This window comes from Poecilia mexicana, unplaced genomic scaffold (assembly GCF_051168715.1).
Source record: "Poecilia mexicana isolate PSO_F unplaced genomic scaffold, ASM5116871v1 scaffold_11, whole genome shotgun sequence".
Classification (NCBI taxonomy): Eukaryota; Metazoa; Chordata; class Actinopteri; order Cyprinodontiformes; family Poeciliidae; genus Poecilia; species Poecilia mexicana.
The window spans coordinates 23003456-23030509 of NW_028263380.1; the positions used below are offsets into that span (position 1 = coordinate 23003456).

The window sequence follows — 27054 nt, forward strand, 5'->3', positions numbered from 1 at the left end:
AACTTGGAATGGCTGCATCAAGGTCTTTAGCCTCAAACATAAAGTGAACCAGTCCTACCATTAAGCACATCCACTTCCTTCCCTTAGCATATTTTTTTCAGAAGAATTGAACAAGACATAATGCCACATTAAAGGGCATTATGTTAAATCCTTTTAATGTGAATGTGCCACTTTAATAAGGGCATGCAAACATTTATTTGCGTATGTTAAGGTGACATTTCCTCCAACTGGTAAATGTTTCTCTTTAACAAGGGAAAAAAACTGGCATAGTTTTAGTTAGTTCAGAAAGAAGAGCTGTATGACTCTGCAAAGTTGGATGAGAAATATCATCGTTTCTTGCAAATGTTACCTGAATATAAATAAGACCAAAACCAGTTAATTCCTCCAACCCATAATGTTTTGTGTGAATTTGGTGTGAACAGAAAATAATCTTGAAATGTCAACTTTCCTTCTTTATCCTCCTGACTACCAGTAGTTCATTTTTGTCCTCTCTAGAGGACATTTCTAAACTTGAATATCTCCCACACCCTGCATACTACTGAATTAATTCCTTTTGGTATCTGGAGAGGACATTTAGGGCTTTTCAATGATACCACATATGAAGGAGTGGGACTTTTGTACGTACCTTTTTCTAGTTCATAAAAATGGCGTTCATCACTAATACTTTTTATGGGAAGAGACAAAGTAAGTGCATAAAACCTTTTATTACCTTACAAAGACTGTGGGATTTAAAAAAAATGCTAATTGGACAATATTTTTTTTCCTGGTAGTCAGGAGGTTAAACTAGATAATTTTCATAACTCGACCTTCATCTTTTAAACATATCTGATTAGGCACATCTGCAAATTTAGCTGCTTTATTGACTCCAGAGGTGAAAGATGATGCAATTAAGTATTTTCGTATAATTTTCTACACTTTTGAAAGTGTAGAACAATGCATGAATGATGATTTGTAACCATTGTTGAACGGTTACAAATCACATAAGGACATAACTATGTTACTTGTTATTCCTTAAACCTAGTATCATATTAGATCTAATTTTAGCAATGCTGGTAATCCTATGCAGAACAATTCTTCTCTGGTTCTAGGTCACACCACCAGAACAGAGGGAAATGTCAGTTTAAGAAATTAACTTGAACAGAGAAATCTCAGATTCAGAAAGTGTTGATACAGCTTTAAAAATAGAGAAAATATTCCATAACTAGCAACTTAAACATGTACAAGATGATGACATTTCATAAGCACAAGTGCAAGCTGGATGCTCACTCTTAGCAAGAAATGGTCTTTGTAAAAAAAATAAATCCATTGCCATATCTCACTTCTTGAACACAAATGCAGCATTTACAGAATGAATTTGTCTCAAAGGAAAACAGTGAAATGGCTGAGAATCTCTGACCAGTTTGCAATTTTTTTAATCACTACTGAAAACTCCACAGAATTCAGTTTATTCCGGTTCTTTCATGACTGGAATACTTGTCCTGCTCGCTGAATAACCTCAGAACTTCTTCAGCTAATCAACCCATCCCACAGGGGATCAGAAGCTCAGATTAGTCGGCCTCAGCTGTCATATTATCTATCGTCGGTGTGGTTCTAAATACCCAATCACCTCCTCTGCATTCCCTGTCATGCCTCCCTCCGTGTCAACCCCACCCCTCGCCGGTTCAGATCCCAGATTACACCGGCTCCCCTTGTCTCATCATCTGTCTTCACTCTAAAAAAAAAAAAAAAACTAATGGACCCCCCCTCTCTGCATTCTCTGCCATTTTTCCTCAGGGGATCATCTCATCCCTCACTTGCTAACAGGAACCATTCATCATCACCAAGTGTTGGAGACCCGTCATTTAAAAATCGGGAAAACGTCGTTAACGCCTGCTAATGTGTGTAATGCGCCGCTCAGGGAGAAGCGATGGGATGGAGGGGAAAGACAAATGACCGGAATTTGGAGTTACTTTCTAGCTGAAAGTCAAGTGTTTGCTCTGTGATGCACATGCTGACAGCGAAATCATTAGCTTCCACTTGAGCATTTAAAGCAGAAAGTCGCATTTAAAAAGGATAAATAAAAATCTTGCATTTTTGTCTTGAGCTCCACAGGAAAAATAATTAATGTAGAAATTTCAGCCACAGAGACTGGCTGCTACCTTTCTGTAGTCACTTCAAATTGTTTCGGGAGTAATGAGCTGATAAGACTTAAACAGTTTGACAAAATTTGAAACGTTCTCCCATTGTTCGTACTTTTAAGTGACAGTTTTTAAATTAGCTATGGTGCTAAATGGTTTCTCCATGCATTCAGGCTTCACAACAGAAATAATTAAATTTAATTAGACTTTAAGAAAAATGCTCTGTCTAGCAAAAACAACTGCTTATTCGTTTCTGCCAATATGTTGCTTGCATTTCCAAAAGACTAAAGCTTGGTCCAAGTGACAACTCTGAGGTGAACATTCATCTCAAATCATTAAGAATTTAGTTTCCTATTTAAGTGTCTGGCACAGATACTCAAACTCGAAAAGTGGGCTACAGCAACCATTTCCCGTTTTTTTCAGTTAATGTGATTAGCTTCTTAGTCAAGCATCTGCTAATATGCCCCCAATACATCATTGCTCTCATCATATGAACTATGTGTAAAATGTGGACACCTTCCAAAAAGGCAGAAGGTTTACAAGATTAGTAAATATTAAACATCTAGCTCAATAAATGCGTAGGATATAATGAACTAAAGCATGTTAAAACACCACAGTTTACTGAACTTGGCTATGGTTGAGTCATATTTCTAAAGCACTGCAGGGAGGGATTACTAAAAGCCATTGCAAGAGGCTGCGGTTTCAGCCAGATGCACTTAGTTAAGGTTATATTAATACAGGGGCATTATATAACAACCTTATTCCTGGCAGGGTCTCTGCATGTGTGAGTGTGTTAGTAACTTCTGATAACAACAGATGCAGAATATCAGTTTGTTAGGTACCTATTTGCATATGATAAGCTTATTTTAAACAACTGGCTTGTGGTTAATATAGAGTTCTCATTTTTTCTCAGTGTGAATCGTCACACACCACTGAACATGTCCCTCCAAAGCCCGGATGTGTCTGAACACGAGGACTTCTCAAACTGTCTGCTGACGCATCTTCAATCAGACAAAGCTTCACTTTTGACATCAGCAGGTGTTGAACATGCACCCGATGAAACCAGATTAGGCCTGAAATGTTTCGATTCTCTACCAGCAAATGAAGAATCAACATTAATGTGAACGAGGAAACTAAATTTCAAGGCACGTTTGGTCATTTCACTTTATCAAATAAAACCCCAAAGACGAGAAAAAAATAATACAATATTGGCCTTTGACTGACCACTGTAAATGAAATGTTGGCTCTGGACTACTGCTACGAGCAGATAAGGTATGATTATAAGTTTAAGATATATCAAGCGACGTTATGATCAGAAATAATATCGTTGCTAACATAAAATATTGTTGCTAACATATCGTTTTATGTTAGCAACATTATCCACATTAAAGCTGCTATCATCCATCTCAAGTGATTCTGAGAGTTTTGTTCACTTCCTTTTGTATAGATTATAGTTAAAATTCTAATATGATAAAGAATCTTAAGATTAATATGTGATTTTAATATGTGAGATGGCCATTCACATATTAAAACATAGTTAAACATATCGTCCAATAATACAACAACAAATCAGAATGTAATAGCTTTAAAAAACAAACAAAGGAACATATATTGGGTCTAATGTTCTTCTGTCTGAATGCATCACTGGACAAAATTCTAATTAAACTTATTAAAATGTTTCTTTTGGTTTGACCAAATATCCGGATGTTTAAATAAATCAGAGTTAGGCTATTTTAGTTACTGAAATCCTTCGTAGGTATTCATTCTTCATTTCTGTTTATATTTCTATGAACTATGTTCTGCCTTTTAGTCTCTAAAAGCTCCACTGCCTTCACCCTTTTTCTCGGTCTGCAGCTGTAAAGGGAGTATACTTCTGTCTTTAACAGGCTTTTCACAGGAATCAAGTTCAGACCATGCCTGCTACAGAGTGGTCAGGCTGACCCAGAACAAAACTGCACAATTGTTCAAGGGTGTAGCCCTTGAAAGTGCATGTGAGGAAGACGGGTATAATTATTAGTGTGGTTGTATTTTTCCCGCAAAAACAAAACACAGCATTGATTAAAATATAGCAAATTATAACTTGAGACTTACGTGTCCGACCCATTTGTGAGGATGCCGGGCCATCTCCCTCATTATAAACAGGAATCACGGTGACTTTGTACTCCGTGTCTGAAAGGAGAGGCTGCAGAACCAGGCTGGTTTGACCTGAGGGCACCGTCCTCTGAAAGCAGAGGGGGAAAAAAAAAGATATTACTGTCTGATCTTTTGTTACAAATTTAAAAAGATGTAATCATGTAATTTTTCCACACATGCTCAAAAACTTGTCCATCCATGCAAAAAAGGAATACAAGGCAAACAGTCTGGTTGTAATATGTGCTGATGTAAAGCAAATCAAAACTTTAACTCTTTTGTTCTTTCACTCTGTGATGCAGTCACCTGCATCTGAGGAAATGACTGCTTTGTAAATCTTCATGTTCAACTTAAAAAGTTGACATGCTGAGTTTTAATAGGTTACAGAAATATTCTAGGAAGAACAACAAGGTAAATGAATCTATCCTGACAACCAACTACAAAGCACAAAAAAAAAATAAAATAAAAAAATCAATCTTAACCAAGGTTAGCTTGTGAGAGTTGCTACTTTTAGATTTTGGGGGCTGCAGAGGCTAATTGTGTCTTGGTTTGTTCTCCTGAGTGAAGCTGACCTTTTCTTAAAGCAGACCTACAAATGACTTATTCATCCTGGTGAAACGTTTTCCATGTGCAGCAGATGAGATAATCTGCCTCTCTATCCGGCAGACATCTTTTATTTGTTCTCCTTTTTCATTTACTCCACCAACTTCTGTTCATGGCTCCCTGATTTCCTATTACATCTTTTGGTCTTCAATTAAACTTTTCCAATGGTAGTTATTATTTACTGTCCATCTTTGAATCAGCAACTCAAGATGTAACATCAAATTAATTTTCTATTTGAAATGTGTTTCTCAATTGGAAAAACCAAATTGAGAAATGTCCTGTTTTCATATTACAAATAATTTGTAAAACTGGCCCACAACATCAGCTCTTTGCCTTTAAATGTAAACCAAAAACCTATAAAAAAAATTACAAAGTGATGTAAAAACCAAAAGCTTCAATGTATATTTGGTGGATTTTTTTTGTGATAGAGTAACACATGGAGTTGTAGTGTGCAATTGTGAATCAGGAGGGGAAAAAAAATAAACTACATTTTTAAACATTTTATATGAATAAAAATCTTAAAAATCTTGTGTGTTTCTAATAAGCCCCAAACAGTCAATACTTGGTAGAACTAACTTTCTCTGCAATCACTGCATTTGTTGTTTGGCAAGAGAAAAATCCAAGGAGAAATTAATCTCTACACCAAAATAAAAAATACCTGTATGTAGCTGTGACTCACTTTTAGATTCCTCTGTCTGCTCTGGCCATTAGAAGTCTTTGTCTCACCCTACCTGAGTCTGCCAGTTTGCATTCAGGGCATGCACAGTCTGGCCTTACTCCATCTGCAAACTTTTTTTTCTCCATCTCTAAAGAAAAGTCTTTTTCAGACGTGTCATTCAGACAAACACTGAGAGCCTTGAGGATTCAATTTCGGCTCGGTCTGATGAAAAAGGTAGCAAGCCTCCAAACTGTCAAGGAGCTACACTGCCAGAAATAAATCAACTTTTCATACAAACCTCATTTTGGTGCCACAAAATTACAAATAAATAAAAATTTAATTCTTAGTAAGTGCAAAAATCTCAAATAAACCAAATGTGTGGAATTTAATTTAAAATACGATGTACCTGCCATGTTAAAAAAAAAAAAAAAAAAAAAAAAATTGAGGAAGACCTTGTAGAATATAAAGAGTAAAAGTTGTAATTAAAATGTGTACATAAGTGAAACTGTAAATATGTGAAGGGGATTCAACAATGACTCCAAAAACTCAAACCCTGAGAGGAAAAGCACTTTCTAATTCATAAAGTTTAAAGTTACCAGCTCCAGCTTTCAACAACACTGTGACTTTGTCCATGTTAGGTGGTAGAATATTTGTTGGCAAATGAAAACCCAGACTTTTAGGCATATTACTCGAAAAAGCAATCAAATTCTTGTTGAACTGTACGAGGATCAAAGAATGCCAATCCTTCTGAGAGATCTCCATTTATGAAAAATGACTATGTGAAATTTTAGACAGATTAGTTCAGTTTCTTCTACAAAGAAAGTAGAAGAGTAATAAGTTCAAGGAGGTGGAGATCTTAAGGAATTCCTTCAGGGAAGAAAATAAAATAAATAAATGTAAAAATGGCCAAAAGGGATTTTAATGTGTTCAGTATAAAGCTGAGCATTTCCAAATATCTGCTAAATCTGTCCACACTGTTTCACTCAATCAATGTTTGACTAAATAACCAGTATACCTTCAGATTTTCCATTTGTCCTTGTTAAAGTTTTTATCACCTCAAACAACATCTACTTGCAAAGTGAAAATAGCCAGAACTCTGTTTATACATACAGAAGTGCATTTGATGCCTGAAAGCCTTTGTTTATTGAACACTGAATTCAGTGGCAGAGCAACTTCAGTGACTTAAGCATCACAGCTGCCTGCGAACAGATGGCTGCAGAGTTTAGTTACCCCACGGTTACCCCGCACACACTGACATCTGGTTAAACAGTGACAGAGACAAAACCAGGATTTAAATTTGGATTTGTTGAGGATGTGAGGTTTGTGGTTTCGGGTGGCAGTGGATGTTCCACATTCCCTCATAGTCAACAAAATACGGACAGCATCCTTTGACATACTGATGCCTGAATAAGTCTGTGCTGCTGGTGCGAAGCTGTTGCATGCAAAAATATTTTCTTTAAAATGATAAAAATGCATGTTTTATGTATTTTATAGGCTTAATAAATTGAAGAATTTGCCAGTATAAAAAAAACTCAAGGAATGTTGATATTTAGTTTTTGTAGGGTAAATTTACACCGACTTCCATGATCTTGAGACGTTTTCTTTATGACTGTACAACCAAGACAAACAGACTGAAGCGTAGCACCATGTATACTATCTTAATGTAATCTACGGTTGTTTGTCAAGAAAATACATTTGTTTTGAAGGTTGTTTGAATTGTTTAGGTAAGGGTGTGGAAGAGGTAGTCTGCACAGATCAGAAATTCAAGGGTAATATGGGTGCAGAGAAAAGGCAGCAAAACAAACTAATGCAATGCAGTTGGCAGCAACGACTGTCACTCCAAGGACCCCTTCACTGGAGAAATAAAGGTGGTTGGCAAAAGGTAAACAACACCTGAAGCCAAGCTGACTTCATATTTTAATGAACTAAAAACTTGTAACTATTTTTTTTCTTTTTAGGAATTTCATAAGTTGAGTCAAAACTGCATCGTTTGAGGGGCTTATAGGGGGAAGTTTCAGAAAAAAACAAGCAATTAAAGTTAACATTTTCTCTTGATGGTTTCATAATTTGAACATTTAGAAAAGCATTTCATGAAGTATTGCGTCATGGCTCCGTTTTCCCTGGTTTTGTTCGGTGGCTTGTGGCTCCCTCAAAGGGAACACTTGTAGGAAGCTGTGCAGTTGTTTTCCCAAGCTCTTTAGACTGTGGGTGTTGAGTGCAGCACTTGGCGATTCATAACCTGACCGGACTGCCAAATGGAGCTCCCAGCTGCTCGCACTTTGATAAGAGATCTCATTTACCAAGCTGCTGGTGTGAACAGCTGGCAGCTCTTTATTGTCAGGATGAAAAGCTGCTGTGGGACCTGAGTCCGGAGCGGACCACCATGGTACGGCATCCTCTGCTGGGGCGATGCCACAAATCAACACTAACAAATACTCAACTGCCACTTCAGACTCATTAAAATATGATAGGCTGTCCAGATACTGGACAACAGTTACCATGAAATGAAGTGCACACTTCGATATAAAGCTAGGACAAAATACATGGTAGAACACTCAGGTATTAAGGCTATAGCGTAAGAGGAAGGATTCTCTACTTCTCAGTCACACTGGCTTTCGGCGTTTTTGTGTTTTTCTCCTAGATTCATGCTTGTTTTGCTGTTTGTGTTTGGCTTGGCTTGTGACCACCATTTGGATTTACTCATCTAGTGCTCAACTCTGTTTTTTCTTCTCAAGTTGTTATTGAAACCATTTTATTTTGCATCCATGAGCCTAGCTGCCTTCCCTTGGGACATTTACAAATCCTGCATCATGTTGCTTTAGTTATTAAAGCAGGATTTGATTTCTTTTTAGTTTTTATAAAATTGTAATTTGTGATGAGATTAGTATTTTAGTCGAGGAAAAAACCTGGTGGTTAAAACTCTTACTTACTTGCAAAAAACAGTAAAACATCCTAGATTAGTCCATTTATTCAGTGTGGACAAAGTCTTCACACTTTAATTATATTTTTGTTTAAATCACAGGCACTTTTAGCAGTACCTGTAAAAAAACAAGCTCTTTTAATTCAGTTGTATGATCAGTGTGTCTATGACCTTTTAACTATTAACTGATGACTTCATGCTTTGCTATAGTAGTGAAATGCCACAGAGGAGGCTTCTTAACCACTCTTAAAGAGGCAGAGCACAAGAACGTAACATTCAAACCAGATGTGCATTTATGACAGGAAGTGGCAACAAGTAATTCCCAACTTGCCTAAACTTACTCATGTCTCCAGTCTACTGTGAAATAACTGTGACAAACAGTGACAATTTGTAAAGTGTGTTCGATGTGGAGAAGTTTGAGGGGGCATCAAAGTCAGCTATGAAAAATGGTTTCAGTTATCATAAATAAATGGTTTCCAGAAGGTAGCTTCTAAATTAATATCAGATAAAAACATGTAAATAAGTTTCAAAAGAAATTAGATTCATTTTCAAAAACTGTTGTAAATTAAACACTAAATTTCCTGAATAGTTTAAAAGCAGGACTATGATATGGGTATTTATCAATTTCATTACTGAATTTTGAACATATTCCTAGAAAATTTGGCAAGCAAAACATTGGCCACACTTTACTAATATGACTCTGGAGACCCTGTTCTGACATTACTGAAGTATTTCCTTATTTGAGGTCACAACTTCCATAAATGAACATCCGATGACAATGCTCAAGACCTGAAATCATTTTCTTTTGTCTTTAATTATTTTTTTCCAACTTCTCCTGAATTACAAAGTCAAAAAGGTTGCTGACATCATACGTTTGTACACTCAAAAAAATGAACTTAGGGGGTTATTAGATTAATAAAAAAATATCATGTACTTTTAACACAATAATTTCATGTTTTAAACAAAAACGTGATAAAATCATGTTGAACAAACAAGAAATTCATCAACTTAACGTTTATGAAATTGAATCATGTTGAGATAACACGATTCATTATAGTCAGACTGATCTTGTGCTGGAGGCGACGAGCGAGATCACGGCAGATCCCGATTCAACTTATTTACTTTAGTTGGACCCAATGTAATTTAATAGAACCAGACCAACTAATTTGCAATGTTTTGGACCAAATTGACTTTACTTGATTAAGATGAATGCAAATTTAGTTGAAACCAACTTATTTAACAGTGATACCTTCACACTATGTAATTGATGTACTCATGTCAGTGGCTAACATGTGTTAACATCACAAGAAGTGATGGTTAGCTGGTAATTAATCAGCGTTTTTCTAACATTTGCACCATTTCCTGCTTGCTCCATGCTTGTGTCAAAGCACAACTGAATTGAAGTGGTTATTGCATTTATAAAAAATAACATGTTTAACAGAATTATTTTATGTTTCAAATGCAAATATGACAAAATCACGTCAAATAAACATAAAATTCAACAACCTAGCGTTAATAAAATGTATTCGAGTTGAGACAACGTGATTCAATTTAGTCAGACTAATCTCCCGCCGAAGAGGGTCTAGCGAGACCCGGAGATCACGCGAGACACTGGCGAGATTACGAAAGATCACGCGAGATGCTAGCGAAATTACGGAAGATCACGCGAGATCTTGTGTCTGGGAAAACTTCAAACTGTTCTTTCAAGAGAAGCGGGAAGATTCCTGATTTGGATCTGCTTAATTTGAAAAAGGTAAGATTCAGTCTATTTTCATCCGTCTAAATCAAAATAAAAATCGAAATAAAAAGATGCAAATTAAAATCATCAGACTTAAAAAAAAACCATTTTTTTCTATGTTCGGTCACGTTTCTATGTAATTGATGTACTCAAATCATGCTAACATCACATGAAGCAGTGTAAGGATCACAAAGCTGCTGTCAAGACAAAAAACGGACCCCATAAATGTCACAGTTTTGCTCCTCCTGAGGTTGTTAAAGCTCCCTGGAAAAAAGTTGGACTGATGTAAATTCAGCATCTGGTGCCATACAAACTCTGAAGTCTGAGGTTTAGTGGATTGTAAACAATGGGGCCAAACATAAGTCTATTTAAATGTTTTTTTATTATTATTTTATTTCAGTACTGTTATTATGTAGGTAAATGCAGAGTGGACATTGGATACACACACACTTTTGTGGCTTTCTATCGTAATACAGATTCTTCATTTATTAATAATAAAAAGTATTAAATTTGAGTCAGAGGAACCTGCGGAAACCTTTGCTGTTAGAGCTTTAAATGTGCTTGCAATGTCCACATAAATGTCCACCTTCTAACTATGGATTTCTAGTATTTTTTTCTGGCTGAAACACTCAGAGGATTGTCCATTATTCCTATTAGTCCATGAACAGACTTGAGCTTTCTTATTTTTTAAATACATATATTCCTCTGCTCTAAAGATGTATTTTGTTATTGTACTTGTTTTTCCATAAATAATTGTAGTTCAAAAACAATTTTTAAGTTTATCGGTTTAATTTTGAAATGTTGAGGTTTTTGTTTTGATTTTTATGTTTTATATTTTCATTGCTTTCTACCATGTTCAATTCACCACTGTTCTGCACATACATGCTTGCATGTGCCCAGTGGTTATATTCAGTTTCAGAACAGCTGAAACACTGGGTGCCTTTAAATCTCAACTTAAAACCCACCTGTTTAGAGTTGCTTAGCTAAATTAGGCTTAGTGCGGTTTTAATGTCTTCAATGTTTTTAATGTTTTTGACTTTACTTTTTATCTGTTTCACTGTATATTAAATGTTGCATGACTCTGTGTTTCTGTTGTTAATTATGTAAAGCCCTTTGAAATGCCTTTCTGCTGAAATGTGCTGTACAAATAAAATTTGATTGATTGATTCGTGATGCATTCAAGAGACTTGTACTAAAAGTTTGAATGTTCAGATACAACTCTGCTCACGGTGAATTACATATTTTAATGTTTGAAAATCTGATCTCTTTCAGAACATCACCTGTCTGTTATCCACCTACCTAAGCACTGGTGAAGTGGGTCATCGGCCATCAAGTTTTAGATTGCAGTGGCTAATGATAAGTTTTGCCAGATCTAAAATGACTGAATCTAGTGTTAGAGCGATTATAAGGGTTCAGCTGAACTTGTATTTGGCAAGTCAGTTTTATTTGTCTTTATTTGCGTGGGGATGTGGAACTGCAAGGAGTGTTGTCTCTCTCTGTCTAGTAGATATGAGCTGCTATCAGCCCTATGCTAGCTACAGAATAGTACAGAGCAAGGGGGAAGAAGGATGAGCAGCAACATGAGATTGTGATTGACAGCACTAAAACTCTCCTGCCACTGACTGGTTGTTTCTAGCACTGGGAGAAGGCAGAGGAAATAGATTTTTCACAGTATATCCCCCTATACTGTACCCTTGTTTCAGACATAACTATTTCTTAGGTGACAGCTTCAGTTAGAAGCTTAAATAAAATGTTAAACTTAATTTTAGTCATGGCATAATGAAAGGAGAATAACAATTTTAAAGATCTTTCAAATAGGCTGCAAGCCACTGATCACTTTCGTTGTGACTTCATTTGAATTTAAGTTTTCAAGTGTGTGACCCTATAGTATACTGCTGGATTTTTGCGGTTGTTCTCATTGTTTTCTGATCTGCATATTTAGGAAAACACGGCTGAAGTCAGACGAGGGTGGATCCTAAAAGGTCTGTCTGTGTTACCTGAATGAAGATCCAGAGAAGCTGGAGAAAGAGTACATGGTATATTAATTTATCTTTGTGTCCACAAAAGAGGTGATTATAGTTGGAGTTAATTGGACTTCCTGTGAATTACCAATAAATTTAAAGTAAGAGAAGATCATTAAAACTTTTTTTTTCACTTGGGTACATTCAATTTTAATTTGACTTTTGAGATGCTTTTAGATTTGTCCCACAGAAAAGGATAATCATTAGTAAGATTGATATAATTACAGTTATTGTTAAGTGGGTTTAAAATGAGGATTTTTAGGTGAGTTAAACTCCACAAAAAGATCTTTGGACTGTTTTATTTAGCCTTATTTTCTAACAGCATTGTTTCATACGCAGACAAAAATATGAACTAACTTTACCTAAGATGTTAGTACTGATCTATTTGGAAATAACTACCATAGTCATGACATTTCCTCCATCCAGGAAATAAGACAGGTTCTTCATGTATAAGATGTTTTTTTTGTGTACAGTGTCAGGGCTTTGTACTTGCACATAACTAGGACTGGTTTAGAATGACAGTCTGTGTGGTGGATCCTCAGACTGTCATTTCAATTGAGGAGAACAGGCCATGGAATATGGGGCCTATTTGGGATTCATCCCTTCTCTTCATGTTTTTCCATATGAGACAATATACCGTATTTTCCGCACCACAAGGTGCACCGCATTATAAGACGATTATTGTGAAAATGTAGAAAATATGGTACCTTTTCCTAATGGGAAATCTTACCACTGGACTCACAATTAACACAGACAGGTCTTTGATGGACCTTAGCTGTTGGTGAGTCAGCCAAATAAGTGTAAAGTTATTTTTTTATTTAATGAGATGTGAAATCTCTCCCCCCCAAATCCCCACCCTTGTTCCCATCATCAAGGTGCACAAATGGCCGAGACTGTCTGTGGAATCTTCGTTATCTGACCGGAGAGTGCAGAGCCTGGCGATGCCATTGAGGATGTTGGGATTCTCCTGGACGGGGTGGAAGTGATGAACAACTTGAGCAATGCATCTTTACATGTTTTTCTAAAGACCGTAATGGAAAACTAAATTTTAACTGTTACAGTTCGCAAAGTTGAGCGAATTTACTGACACTTTTTATGTTAAGAATTTGATCTATGCTAAACACAGCCCAGTTTTTTTCTGGAATAACAAAACTGACCTTTTGTTGTTTATTTCAACTTTCAACTCAGCTGTTTTTTGTGCTGTGTAAAAAGAAAATGGATAACAATTTTGAAAATACAGTTCATGTTGTACTTTTTCTCATTGTTGAGTGTTCTTTCTTCTTTCAGTGTGGTCTTAAAACACTTAATTTAATAGCACTTAAGAAAATGTCTTTGAATTAACATAATTCAATCATGGAAAGATTTTCCACACGATTAAATAGCTTTCTTTCAGCATGAAGCATGTTTGTTCAGCTAACTTAATTTTCATGAGTTGGATCAACTTAATTAAGTAGTGTGAAGTTATCAGTGTAAAATTAGTTAGGCTGGCTCTATTAAATTACATTTGGTCCAACTAAAGTAAATAAGTTGAATCAACCACAAAAATTAAGTTGAACCAACACATTTGCTTTAAATTGGAATAACCTTAATAAATTAAGTTGAACCAACACATTTCCTTTAAATTGGAATAACCTTAATAAATTAAGTTGAGCCAACACATTTCCTTTAAATCGGAGTAACAAAATTACATAGTGCTGAAATAAAGCAAAGTAATCAGGTGGAAAATCTTTCCATGATTTTTTTATGTTAATCCAAAGAGTTATTTTTTTCAGTGTATTGGTATCTACTTTATGTTTTATTATATACCTGTCAAACCTGCTGACATAAAAACAAATCTAAACGGAGTAAACATCCACATGGCAGAACTGTGTTTCTGCATCAGAGATTTTTTTTTTTCTCCAAACCTTCCTGCTACACTTTGTCTCTTGTGGCTCATTAGAGTGAATCCAGTCACTCTCTCCATTTTTATCAACATCTAATCAAACAGAGTCTTTGATGATCTGACAATGTTTTCATCATTATCTTCTTCTTCATCACAAAACTCTGTGTGAAGAACCGCCATGAACTACAGCAACATTTCATCTCCCCTTCCACTTTTGTTCCCAAAAGAAGTCTGTTAAACTGAAGGCCTGCCATGCATTGGGGTCTGACTTTTCAGACAGCTTTTAGTGCTTTATGTACAGTAACAACAAATGATAAGCATTTTACATTTGTTCTTTACTTCAAAAATGTCATCTTCAGTTATTCCCACAGCAGCCAGTTATTGCCACTTGACCTATGCTCTTCATTTATTGATAATTCTAAACAAAAATGGAAAAAGAGCCCAAAATAATTACAGCTTTTATTGTAGATTCATATTCTGTCTAATATTCACAAACGAAACTTTTATAATTTATTCAAATTCATATTAAAAGTTTCCAGATTCATACTTTTCTTATGCTTATCCGAGAGTGTTGCCATTTTGTGTTGTCATGGAATGAGCAATCCATGCCGTGACACACGGGTTGCTTTTCTCTTAGTGTTCATAAGGACCCCGAGGCATGGCCAATCTGGGCCACAACCTAATTAGATTCACACACCACAGCAAAACAATACGTTAAAAATCAGGTGAACATAACGTCAGATTTATGAAGCAACCCCTTCATCTGATCAGGGTAAATATTCACGAAGAATTTGAGGTAAAAAAATAAATAAAAAAAATTTAATCCACCCTAAACTTATTTGAACACATGAATATTTTACCTTTCTTTGGTGACAACATGTTTATTTTGTTCTGTACTTCCTGATAACTCAGTACTAACCCCATTTTGAGCCACTCAATGAAAACAAAACTGATATCTTCAGTTTTAAACATACTTAGCAGATTATATCTTTAATAATTGTCCCAAAAAAAAAAAACCCAAAACAACAGAATTAAAACTAAGAGCTGTCTTCCTTACCGTTTCCTCTGCTCTGTCTCCCCTGGCACTGATGTAGGTCAGTCGATAATGACGGACATTCCTGGAGTCCACAGCCTGCCACGACACCCGCATGCTAAATGTGGTTTCTTCATCGATCTTCAGGTTCTTCACAGCATAACGAGGTGCTGGAGGATCAGGAACGGAGAAAAGAAAATATGAATAAATGAATGAAATCGCTCGGCAGATCAGAGTCAGAGAAACTCAGTGAAGCACAAAACTGTCACACTGTGAGATGGAAGAAGATGATATCAAAATCTTTTGACATTTAATTTACTTCAAATTCATATGGGTGTCTTGGTGGCATCAAAACCTCTCCCTGCAGAAGGTATCATAAACTTTCATGATGGGAGATAAGCCCCACATCTAAAGATGTGGAAACAGATTTTAAATAGAGATTGAACCCAAAAAGCTTAGCTTTTGACTGATTTTTTTCAATAACCTTCATAATATATCTAAAGCTTCCCATCATGTTTTAAAAACTAACAGATCCCAGTGACACTGGAGAAAATGTGCATAATTAAAAGTGGAAAAAAGGAAACATGGTCAGCAAGAATGAACGCGTTGTGTATTCCCTATTGTTTTATCCTTTACTTCCACCACACTGTTATGCAGTTCTTTAATGGTCTTAAACACAAAAGCCTAATAAAATACAATAAAACTTATGATTCTAAACAAGACAGAACTTTAAAAAGATCAAGGGTTTGTGTAAATTTGTGAGACACTCTATGGCAAGTGTAAATGAAGAGATTATAACAAGACTATGGTCCAAGAGGAAGTATGATGTTTACAATCAACAAAAATTGGAAAAAGGTGGATATTAGTATATTAGTGTGAAAGGAAAGTAAAACAGCACATAGTGGCTGAAAGGCTTACTTAATGTCGTTGTGGTTGTTGTAGCAACTGTAGTTGTCCTCTTAGCTGAAAATGATGAATACTGAATTTATTTTACTGAAATCAAGTTAATCTCACAGAAAGTGAAATTTGAGAGTGTAACATTTTCTGAATAGTTCATGAGAAGTTTTTGAATTTACCAGTGGTTTCTATTAGCACCATCTCATCACTCTCAACCTCGTTTGCGTAGATAGCAGCCAGGAGGACTTCATATTCGGAGGCGGGTTCCAGTCCTTTAATCATGTAGGTGTTAATGTTTCCATCCACCAGAACCTAAAACGAAGACATGAGAAACTATGATTCAGACAAAGTCAACGAAGATCAAAAGTAAAACTTTAGTATTATTATGACTAAAATATTCAGAAAAACAAAAAACAAAACAAAAAAAAAACACTCCTCATTCAGATTTTGGTTTTATTACAATCTAGCAGTAAAATCAACCATAAAAGTAATATTAAAGTATGGAAAAACATCGGGAAAAGGAAATTCTGACATTATTGTCCAGTTTTGTGGTGATGTTGTGGCTACAATTAAGTGACTACTAACCTGAGTCAATATTTATAATAGATGAGGCCAAATGTAATATTAGCCTGCAGGGTTTTCATGAATCGTACTTAAAATGTCTTTTAGTCAAGGAAATATTGTATGCAAGCAGTCTCTTGTGATTTAGCACACATTGATTTTGCAGCCAGGTCTGTGATTTGATTTATTGTGCAGCAATTTTTTAGCAAGGTAAAAAAAAATAAATAAATAAAAATGCAGCAGCAGAAAAAAGTGAAGGGCATTAAAAATAGTTACTTCCCTAACTCCAAAGCTTAAAGTACTAAACAGAATAATAATATCGTCCTCACTGCTTCTGCTGATAACAGTGATAAATTCAAAGTTATGGTGATGCATTTATTTTAATATTTTCCCAATTGTTATTTATGAAAATAGCAGTAACAGACCACAAAAAATAAAATAAATTATAAGCTCATGAAATGAAAATAAAGAACAGATGAAGTTTTAAGCAAAAATTAGAATAAAGTTATATGATTAAAACAAATAATTGCAAATTGGCAAAAATTTAAGGACAAATAGAGATTTGTTAAATAAATTTAATCCTAGACTGAATGACTAAATGAGATTTTTCTGCAGACATGGCCCAGAAGCTCTTAGCAAAAAGACCTGAGTGATTTTCAGAATAAAAAAACAAAACAAATCAGATGTAAAGAAAAAATTAAATTGCCTGGTACACCTGAATTTCCCACTGAGTGACTGTCGTAGTCCAACTATCCTTCCTCTGCAGGTCCCAATTATATCACTTCTGTCTCTCTAACAGCTCCCCTCACTTAACACCTCTGACTCAGCCTCCATAGATTTTGTTAATGCCTTCGTCTCCAAGCCTCCTCCAGACCCCCAAGCAGGACTCACTACCATCTGGTCAATCTCCCCTTTATTGATGCCACTCTTCTCCATCCTGCCTAAAATCTCTGATTAGTTTTCATGATGCCTTCTCATTGTTCTTAATGGTTGACCTCACATATTAAACTCGTCCACGTTCAAAACCTCTACTTTTTCTGGTTTTGCACTTTCACTTGCAGCTTCTCATTCACAGGCATGCATTTTGATTCTAAATGAAATAAATATATAGTAATAATAAGACAGTCATATTAGTGGATTCAAAATACTGGCAGTCCTTGAAAGCTGAAGGTCTTTATTTAACAAATGGAAATGACTGAAAACATACTTAAAGGAGTCTGCAGAAGAACCAAAAATGAAATAATTAAATTTTCATGTGAAATTTTCTTTTGTTAGTTCTGAGCAGTTGAATCCTGTTATTTTGCTGCAGTGAAATGTAAAGCTTTTAGGGAACTAAATGGAAAGCTGCCAAATCACAAAGCTTTTCAACACTTTGATCATTTCTTTATGTTTGAACTCCATAAAAAGGCTACTGCCAGGTTTCAAAAGTATATTTTTTTCATCTAATCTCTGACAAGCTTAAAAGGAGTATCATCCAGCAAATCAAAGCACATCACAAACTGAGGAATGTTTAATTGCATCTGGGCCTTCATATGGAAATATCCACTTTGGTTTTGCAAAAATCTCCAGCAGATTGTTGCAAAGCGGCAGCCTGACCAAAAATGTAATGCATTTTTTTTCTACAAGAAGGAATTTATGATGCAAGCAGGGTGACACAGTTGAGTTGAAAATTAGGTGACCACTTTCCATTAGCAGCAAACTTTCAGAGGTAAGTCTGCTGCACAATAAGAACCTATGTCTGACTAAATATGAGTTTATACATAAATCATAATTATCAGCTACATCTTGGTCTTGAATTATACATTGAGTGATTGTTTTGACTTATCTGACAGGATAAAAAAAATAAAGAAAAAAAAGCTGCACAAATTCAGGTGGAATGTTTAATCTGTTCATCCCTTTTCATCAACTAGGTTGTCATTCAAATCAGAAACAAACTATTGAGTAACATTTACCAGAAAATAAAGTAAACATAGCAACTAGGAAGACAGTAAAGATGAATAAAATGTAGGAATAACTTTAAAGTTTGACATTTTCTACTGTAATTAGTTTTTTGTTTTTTTTGTTCACACATTTATCTATACAGGGATTAATTTTTTTTATTAAGTAAATAGATATATTAACAGATATGCAGAATAAAATTTAATAAAAATAGATAAAATAAAATACTAAAACAAATAAAATAATGGAAAAGTAAATTAAATAACATAGTAACCCCAGACGAAAAATGCAATGGTAAAATAAAAGAATTAAATAGTGGAAATAATTTATAATAATAAAACGATAAAATAAAATAAACTTGCTCATTAATTACAGGTTTGATTAACCATAAAAAAGCTCAACAAACCTCCTCACTGTCTCCCCCATCGGTGGGTGTCCAGGTGAGTCGATACAGCACCACATCAGAGGCGGGGTGTTGCCATGACACCCTGAAACCTTCTGAGGAGATATCGCTGCTTTTCAGATCCATCGGGTCTGGAACAGTCTCTACATAAGAAGAAGAAAAAATAAATAAAACAGACCATCAGCCTCTTTACATTTTAAAGGGTTCTGTTTTGTCCACCACAAAAATGAGCCTCCCTACTTGTGGTGAAGCTTTCGGTCACTGCTGGAGCTTCTCCTTCTTTGTAGACAGCAAAGACCCCGACTGTGTACTCCGTCAGGGAGGTCAGGTTTTTGAGCAAATAGCTCGTCACAGCACCAAGGTCCACCTGTGCAACACAATCCGCACATCTAATTTAATTTGAAAAGGTCCACAGAGGTTGGTTTTGTTCTTCATTTGCCTGGAGCATCAGGTTAAAACCTCCTTGAGAGGTTGGGGTCAGCCGAACCAGCTCACCTCAGTAGTTTGGACTCCGCTGGTCTTGACGTACATGATACGGTAACCTCGCACCAACCTGGAAGGGGAATCCCAAGTTATGCGGACTGAGCTGTGGTCCACATCTTTGAAACGCAGGTTACTTGCTGGGATGAGTGGTACTAAACAGAAAAAATAAATAAATAAATCATCTGTGAATGGAAACTATTTTCTGATTTAAAATATTGCACGAGATGAGAGAACACCAAAAAGTTTAAGAAAAAGCTCAAACTAAAAATAAGAAAAGACTTGCTGTCAATCATCAAGCTAATTAAGATGTCAGGAGCAAATGCATGAATACAATCATGGCAACTAACACAGAATGAGCTGCTCAGATCATGATTTTACATTCTCTGTTTCTCTCACACTCTCATGGGGTTTAGAGCAAGAGTTATTGGACTCCACTATTTTAATTATAAAGTGGACTAAACCTCATTACATCACTACCACTCCCTGAGGCTCTGCTCCAACTTCATCTTCTGCTTTAATTCTCCCTCTTTCTCTTGGAAGGTCTAAAAAAAAATAATAATGTCGTGCCTGTTGTAGTTTTAAATTCAGCCCGGAAAACTGATTTAGTCTGATCCGTTGGAACTTTTCGGCTTCAAATTACTGATCTGTTTTCTAAAAAAAAAATAATAAAAAAAAAGAGGAGGAGGAGAAAAACCCTGATTGTTCTTTCCATTGCTTCACCTCAATTATACAGAGGGTCAGAGCAAAGACAAACCGGCAGAGAGATAGAGGAAAAATGAGGCAAGGGAGGAGATACTGCCACTGCTTTTACTATAAGTTGTGCCTCGGTCAGCAGGATTGAAAATTAGAAAAAGTGGAAAGATAGGAAAGTTTGCAAAGTTTCATAATTCTTGCTGGTTTGCAGATGCTTCCTTAAATGTCACTGCAGCTTACTTCTTCTTTGCAGAAGGAATAATTTTTATTTTTAAAGATGGATCATTTGTCTGGGTAACACTTTATTTGAAGGGGGTTGAATAAGACTGACATGACACTGTCATAAACATGAATAAGCCTTCATGAATATTTATGACTGTTGTCATAAAGCGTCATTCGGTAAATTATGACACTTTTAATACAAAGTTGACATTATTCAAAATGTCTTTGTTATGACAACTTGACATTAACCAAGAAATCATTACTGATATAAATTTGTTATAAAGGTATTACTGATTGCACTTTAAAAATCAGGTAACTTTATGTTATTAAAGGTAAAGTTTAAACAGTGATGATTTCTTGGTTAATGTCAAGTTGTCATAACAAAGACATTTTGAATAATGTCAACTTTGTATTAAAAGTGTCATAATTTACCGAATGACGCTTTATGACAACAGTCATAAATATTCATGAAGGCTTATTCATGTTCATGACAGGTGCTATGTCATGTTTATGAAAGTGTCATGACAGTCTTATTCAACCCCCTTCAAATAAAGTGTTACCTTTGTCTGTATTGGGAATTTTTGTACTTTCACAAAGTACAGATAAATCCAGTGTTCCTTCTTTAATCAGACACCAAATACTTTAGGAACTCAGATCGAAACCCAGACAGACCCAGAAGGGAGGTGCAGATAAGTCGAAATTTATGATGATCACCTCCTTTCTTTTAAGTAATTTTCTTTTCAAAAAGTGGCATAAAATTTATATTTTCCATAAGAGAAGTCAGTCATTACTTATTCACAACATCTGTATTGTGTGTCATCAGATTATGCGAAAATAAGTGCAACCTTCATGATATGTGGATAAGTGATAAAGATATTCATTTTGTGTTTATAGTTTGAATTCAGTATGCAGAGCATGTCATAACGGAAACAAAACACAAAATGCTTCCCTCATATATTCACCACATCTAGCTTGAGATCTTATTTTGAAGCACTGCTCTGTTTACTCTCCGTTATACTGCATTTTTATCAAGGTCATTTGCATCTGCTTTTTACACAACAGTGATCAGAGTGCATTATGGCTTAACAATGGAGGAGATGACAGTCCCTCATTTTGTCAAGTCTGTTAGCAAAATGAGGGATGAGAGGCTTCGGGGAGATGCGGGATCTGAATGAAAAGAAGAAATAAGTGCAGATTAAACCTCCATCAAGCATCGTCCGGCTGCATGATGAGGCTTAGCAGGTGACAAGAAATTTAGCTTTTGGATGATTCTGATGATACATCCCAGCCAGGGTGGAAAGAAACCACTGATGTTACTCATTCACATTACTGCAATTAAGCATAATTTGTCTGTACTTTGTACTTGTATAAGTTTCTTACAAAACCCAAACTTTTAGCTGAATTTGTTTTATGTCAAATATATAGGTAGAAAAATCACCTGACTGTCTCCCCCAAAACCACCCACGGTATTACTCGGAGAAAAAAAAAACATGGTTAAAGAGATAGCTGCATAATAAATGTAGTTAATAGAGAACGCATGCATTGTGCCTGGAACAATATCTCATGAGAAGTCAACTGAGGAAGCTCTCAGTCCCTTTCCACTGGAAAAACACTCTACGTATGTAGCTGCTGGACTTGACATAAACATTCCCTAACTTAAAGCCACATGCCTCACTCCTTTATGGAGATGCAATAAAACACAAATTAGTAAGAATGGTAAAGATTTGGAGACAGTTAAACAGGAACAGACTCTAATCAAGGCTCAGCATGGAGAGCCACATGCAGAAAATATCTGGGACAGAGACAGCTGGAAACAGATTTAAGGATGGGAGGCTGATAGTTTTCTTTAGTGGTGAAAAAGGAAGGAAGTGCCAGAAACGTGACTTGAACATGCCACAGTTGCACTAGTAACGCTAAACGAAAAAAGCCAAAGATGGTGGAAATCTAAAGTAAACATAATTACAACTGCTTATTCCACTGATTAGAAAATGTTCAAGTCGAGACTAAAACCTAATCAGGAAAATGTAACTGATGCAGTGTTTGGGTTAGAAATTTAACTTCCTCCAATCAAAGTCCTACAATTCAGATATTTATACAGATCTAAAAACAAGCTAAAATTAGTGAATTCAAGTGTTCTTCATGCATAAACGGAAGTCTCTTCAATAAGTGATTTGATTTCTTCCCAAATGAACAGCAGGCAGCTGCGAGGAAAGTATTAAAATGACTCGAGTAGAGCGAGGTGCGCCAATGAGAATGAAAGCAAATTGAGATGAAGGTGATGAAAAGCAGTAAGAAACCTTTTATTAAGTAAATTTCATACGGACTACCTGAAGTCTAATTCTTCTATCTTTTACACGATTTTACCTCGAAGTTTTGCAGAAAGACTCGTCCAAATTTCTTTACAGAAGCATCAAAGCCTCTCAAGCAAAGCTACAAAAGATGTTTTACATACGTCATCCCGAAGTGTGATCTTAATATTCAATAATAAATTGGTTTTACTTTATTTGACATTTTCATTATTTTGATGTTTTTGGAGATTAAACTGCTAACATTGTATTGTCACAGCAATGTATTACTTATATACTCATATTACTTGAATTTTTGCTGTTAAGTCACATTAGGAAACTCCTCAAGGCAGTTTGCTGCACTGGATTTTTTAGGGGTATCAAATTAAAGAGGCTGAATGCAAGTACTATATGTTCAAACACCAGTATAGTTAGTCTATCCTATTGAGTCTTAATTTATTGCAGTGGTTCCCAAACTTTTTCTTCTGCGCCCCCCCAGTGGTTTCCAAACACGGACAGTAGAGAGGATCCTCAGAGATCTTTTGAAGCTTGAAAAACTGGCTGATAGAGACTTACATGTGGTCTGCTGACTGGTCATGGGATCACTGGCCTCCTCTCCGTACATGGCATAAACTGTCACTGTGTATTCAGTGGCTGGAGTTAATCCTTCCAGCTCCACCTCATTTACAGAATCACCCACTTTCACCTGTTCGCACACAGACACAGAGCAGAACAGTATGAACGACTCCATCCGAAAACTAATGCCGTGTTTTTCACTCCAACATCTTTTGACTCCAGTTTTTAATTGTTCATGTCATCTCTCTGTGATTCCATCGTATCCGTCCAATTGGCCCATACAATTCAAACAAGCATAGGGTCTAGCTGTGAACGAGATACATTTAATGAAATGATTTCAGATGCACAGCTCGGTCATAAAAGCTTCAGGAGACTCAAGGTAAAATGAGACAATGTGAGACTCAGTAAGAAGGTTGAGAACTGAAAACTATTCAATGCAGCCACCCAGTCACATAATGAAGGCCTTCCAGCTTTTCAAAAAGATGCTTTCAAGGCTGCTGATTCAACACTGAGAGCCGTGAGCGACTAAATTATTATTTATTTTCAAAAGAAAATTGTTACAACAAAAATGAGTCTGTCAATTACAGACCAAAAACATTTGTTCAGCTGCCTTTTCGTCTACCACCTGCATACAGCTGCAAAAAGTAAATTAAGCTTAATGTCCTTCTAAAAGATTTCATTTTAAACATAGATATGCAATGAAAATACTGTATATTTTTTTCATATTCCAAACAGAAAAAAAACAAAGATCAAATTTGTCATTAATTAGCAGAAAGTGATGAAAAATGATTAAAAGGACGCTGAATTACGAGCATCATCCACATTTTTCTTTTAAGACTTTATGAAAAATGCTTGCACATTTAGCCTCTCTGTGAATCACTCAACAAATATTTAGTTTCTGAGAACTGCCTTACACCTGTGTTGCATGGAGTCAACAAACTTCTGGAAGCTGTGCAAGAGGTTGGTGAATGATTATTTGTTCAACCTACAAGATCAAATATGGCTGTGCACCTGTAGAGTGCAGAGAACACTGCCAGTACAAACTCCAATCACCTCAATGTTTTGTATCTCATTAAAGTAGAAGAACACGGGGTACTCTGAAAATCTCCTTGTGAAACGTTTGGGTTTGAACACATGAAACAGAGAAAAGTGTGTAACTATCAGCTAGCATTGCCAGCAGAGATAGCTCCGAAATAAAATGGCAACTCTCGCCGACTTCCGACTTAAAACCAGGACGCTCTCATCCTGGATCCGATTCAATTCCCAGCAACACCTGTGCAACAACTTAAAAACACATAAATATTTGCCAGGAAGAATTATATTTATGCCAATACCAATTATTACTTTTTAACAAAACAGTATATACCTTATTTTAAACACTGATCTAACTCCAAAATTTAATTAGATATTCTAAAGACTTTTTCTGAATTATTCAGGAAATTTCAGAAAAAAAGCTGTTACATAGTTGATCAGAGATTCTTATATTGAGGAATTGCTCCATAGAAACAATTTTATTTCCCTGTTAAAGTAAGATATAATGGTTTTGAAGGAATCACAAGGTTGTAATTAGCATGTTGTAAACTTTGTTAAAGTTGCTTGGAAGATATAGTTCAGAAGTTTTTAAATGGGGTTCAAAGAATTATTTTAATATTGCTCTTCCCTGTAAATACCTTCTTTTGCTTTTTGGACTTGGAGATTATGTCAAACACCTAATGTGAAATGGGCCAAGACCAAAATGGACGTGAAAAAAGCTGCTATAATGACTTCAATTTCTCTATTTTGCTGCTACAAAAAAGTAGTAAACTCCTATGAGCACGCTTTCTCCAATTCCCCATTTTTGCTTCACTCTGAATTAAACCTCACTATCCCTCAGTCTCAAAAAACTGTCCTCAAATTAAATCCCAAATCCCAGAAAGGGACATGAGTGCAACTCGCATAAGCTGAAATCGGACAAATTTTGGGTTATGACACTAAAACCTCGGAGCCAGACTCATCCTTGCTTCTGGAACGCATCCATTCTCACGCTTAACTCCTTCATGAATTGTTTTCATTGTCTTCCACCTGCAGGGGAAAGGAAAGGCAGGAATAATGAGGTCTAATGGGAAAGGGCGAGTACAACTGGCTGTGCCATTTCCACCTCTTATCCTCCTCTGTCATGTGTGACTCATTTTCCAGAACTGCAGAGAGAGGTCATGATTTTATCTTCCTTTTAAAATGATGCTCTGATGTGCTGAAAGAATCAAAATCAGCCATTGATTGCATAGTGATTACAATTGCAGTCTTTCTGCTTTATTTTCTAACAGTTGAAGGAATAAAAATGGCATGAGAATTTGCTATGCTATTTCACACAATGCACAGAAAAAAATGAGAACAACAATTTCCTCTTCCAGTGGCTTATTTCTATGTTGCCATTTTAGAAATGTGAACCTCAATATCTTGGATGAAATTGACTTTTTTTTTTTTTTTTACAGAAAATAAAGACAAAATATAGAATGTTGCTTTTTATTGTTGGAGGTAATGTCATTGTATTTTCTATGTTTATTTTGTATAAATTGTCCCTTTTCCTTTTGTTCACTCTTCCATCAAGTTTTATTTTTTTCTTAAAATACAGTTTATCTTTCTTTTATTTTCATCTCTCTGTATGAAGACATGTGATCACTATTGAGTTAGCTGATTGGTGGAGGGTTGATTGCTCAACCAGCAGCTGCATGATCTGCCTAACATATATAGACCACATTAAAATCATTTCTTCACTTTGACAATAAAGTCTCGTCCAGGTTTTCACAAACTGTGCAATAGCTGAACATTACTCAATCCTAAAAAAGACATTTTAGATATTTTTCTTTAACGGACCTGAAAAATGCAGCAGTTTTTAAGCAACAGGTAAATGAGACTATAAAAAGTGTAGGAACTGCTCTAGGAAATGTGTTACTTCCATTACTTGTGCTTTATACATTTTCTCATTTTCACATTTAGTGGACCTGCTGTTTACCTCCTTCTCATCTCCAGCTTCTTGCTCAGTCAGCGGTGCGTACAGGATCATGTACCCCGAAGCCCCCGCGGCGATCTTCCAGCGGACCCTCATGGTGCTGTGAGTGATATCAAACAACTCGAGGTTGTTCACTTTGGGCAGTACCACTGCAACACAAAGCCACGTATCACACTGATAAGTGGACCACTTTAAAAAGAACCCTCTTTATAAATGTACAGTCAAAATGTTGATCAAAGATAGAAACTTTATTCAACCCTTTGGGATTTAACATAAATCCCAAAGGGTTGAATGTTGTTTTTTTATTGCTGGAGGTTAGAAGCCAAATCAGATTTAATGACACATTAAAAAACAATATCGACCCCTCATGGCAATATCCAAACGCCGTTAACTGTAGAGAAAGCTCAACATGTTACTTAAATTTCTTTCTTGACCAGCAGGGAGGAATTTCTCATTTTAATAATTGAGCAGCTATTACACAGGACAGGTTGCTCTGGTGTGTCAGGATGACGCCTCATGCAACAGTTTTAGAATTAGACCTAAACAAAACTATCTATTGATTAGTAGGATAAGTCCTATGCATAATGGAACTCCTACATTACATTTATAGCTCACGTTTAATGTTTAATGCTTTTGCATAAGACATATGACAAATTTTATTGTGATGATTAGTTTATGTTTAGTTTCTGCAAAGCTAAGTTTAATAATATTGTTTTCCAATTTCCTTTCAGTTCCCATAGCAAATGCAGGGGCTTGTTACCAGTGTGGATGAATACAAAGCTTTCAAAAGGTTTCAAAACCATTACATTACATTTCTCTGTAATATCAGTTCTATTTTTTAAAGTCATTTCTATGAGGTGCCAGAGAAAGTGCTGAAGAAATCAGAGTTTTCTCAGGAAGCACAG

General features: G+C 35.8%; 1 protein-coding gene across 2 annotated transcripts in view; it reads right to left on the reverse strand.

The window, feature by feature from the left end:
- col14a1b (collagen, type XIV, alpha 1b) overlaps positions 1–27054 on the reverse strand; it is a 146795-nt gene that overhangs the window by 64824 nt on the left and 54917 nt on the right. For both annotated transcript variants that reach the window (XM_088010427.1, XM_088010428.1), the window contains exons 12-20: positions 26153–26298; positions 23161–23290; positions 19397–19536; positions 19142–19268; positions 18905–19044; positions 16179–16311; positions 16021–16065; positions 15127–15272; positions 4209–4338 (exon numbers count right to left, since the gene is read on the reverse strand). In XM_088010427.1, coding sequence (XP_087866553.1) covers positions 4209–4338; positions 15127–15272; positions 16021–16065; positions 16179–16311; positions 18905–19044; positions 19142–19268; positions 19397–19536; positions 23161–23290; positions 26153–26298 — 1137 coding nt within the window. The remainder of the gene's footprint in view (positions 1–4208; positions 4339–15126; positions 15273–16020; positions 16066–16178; positions 16312–18904; positions 19045–19141; positions 19269–19396; positions 19537–23160; positions 23291–26152; positions 26299–27054) is intronic.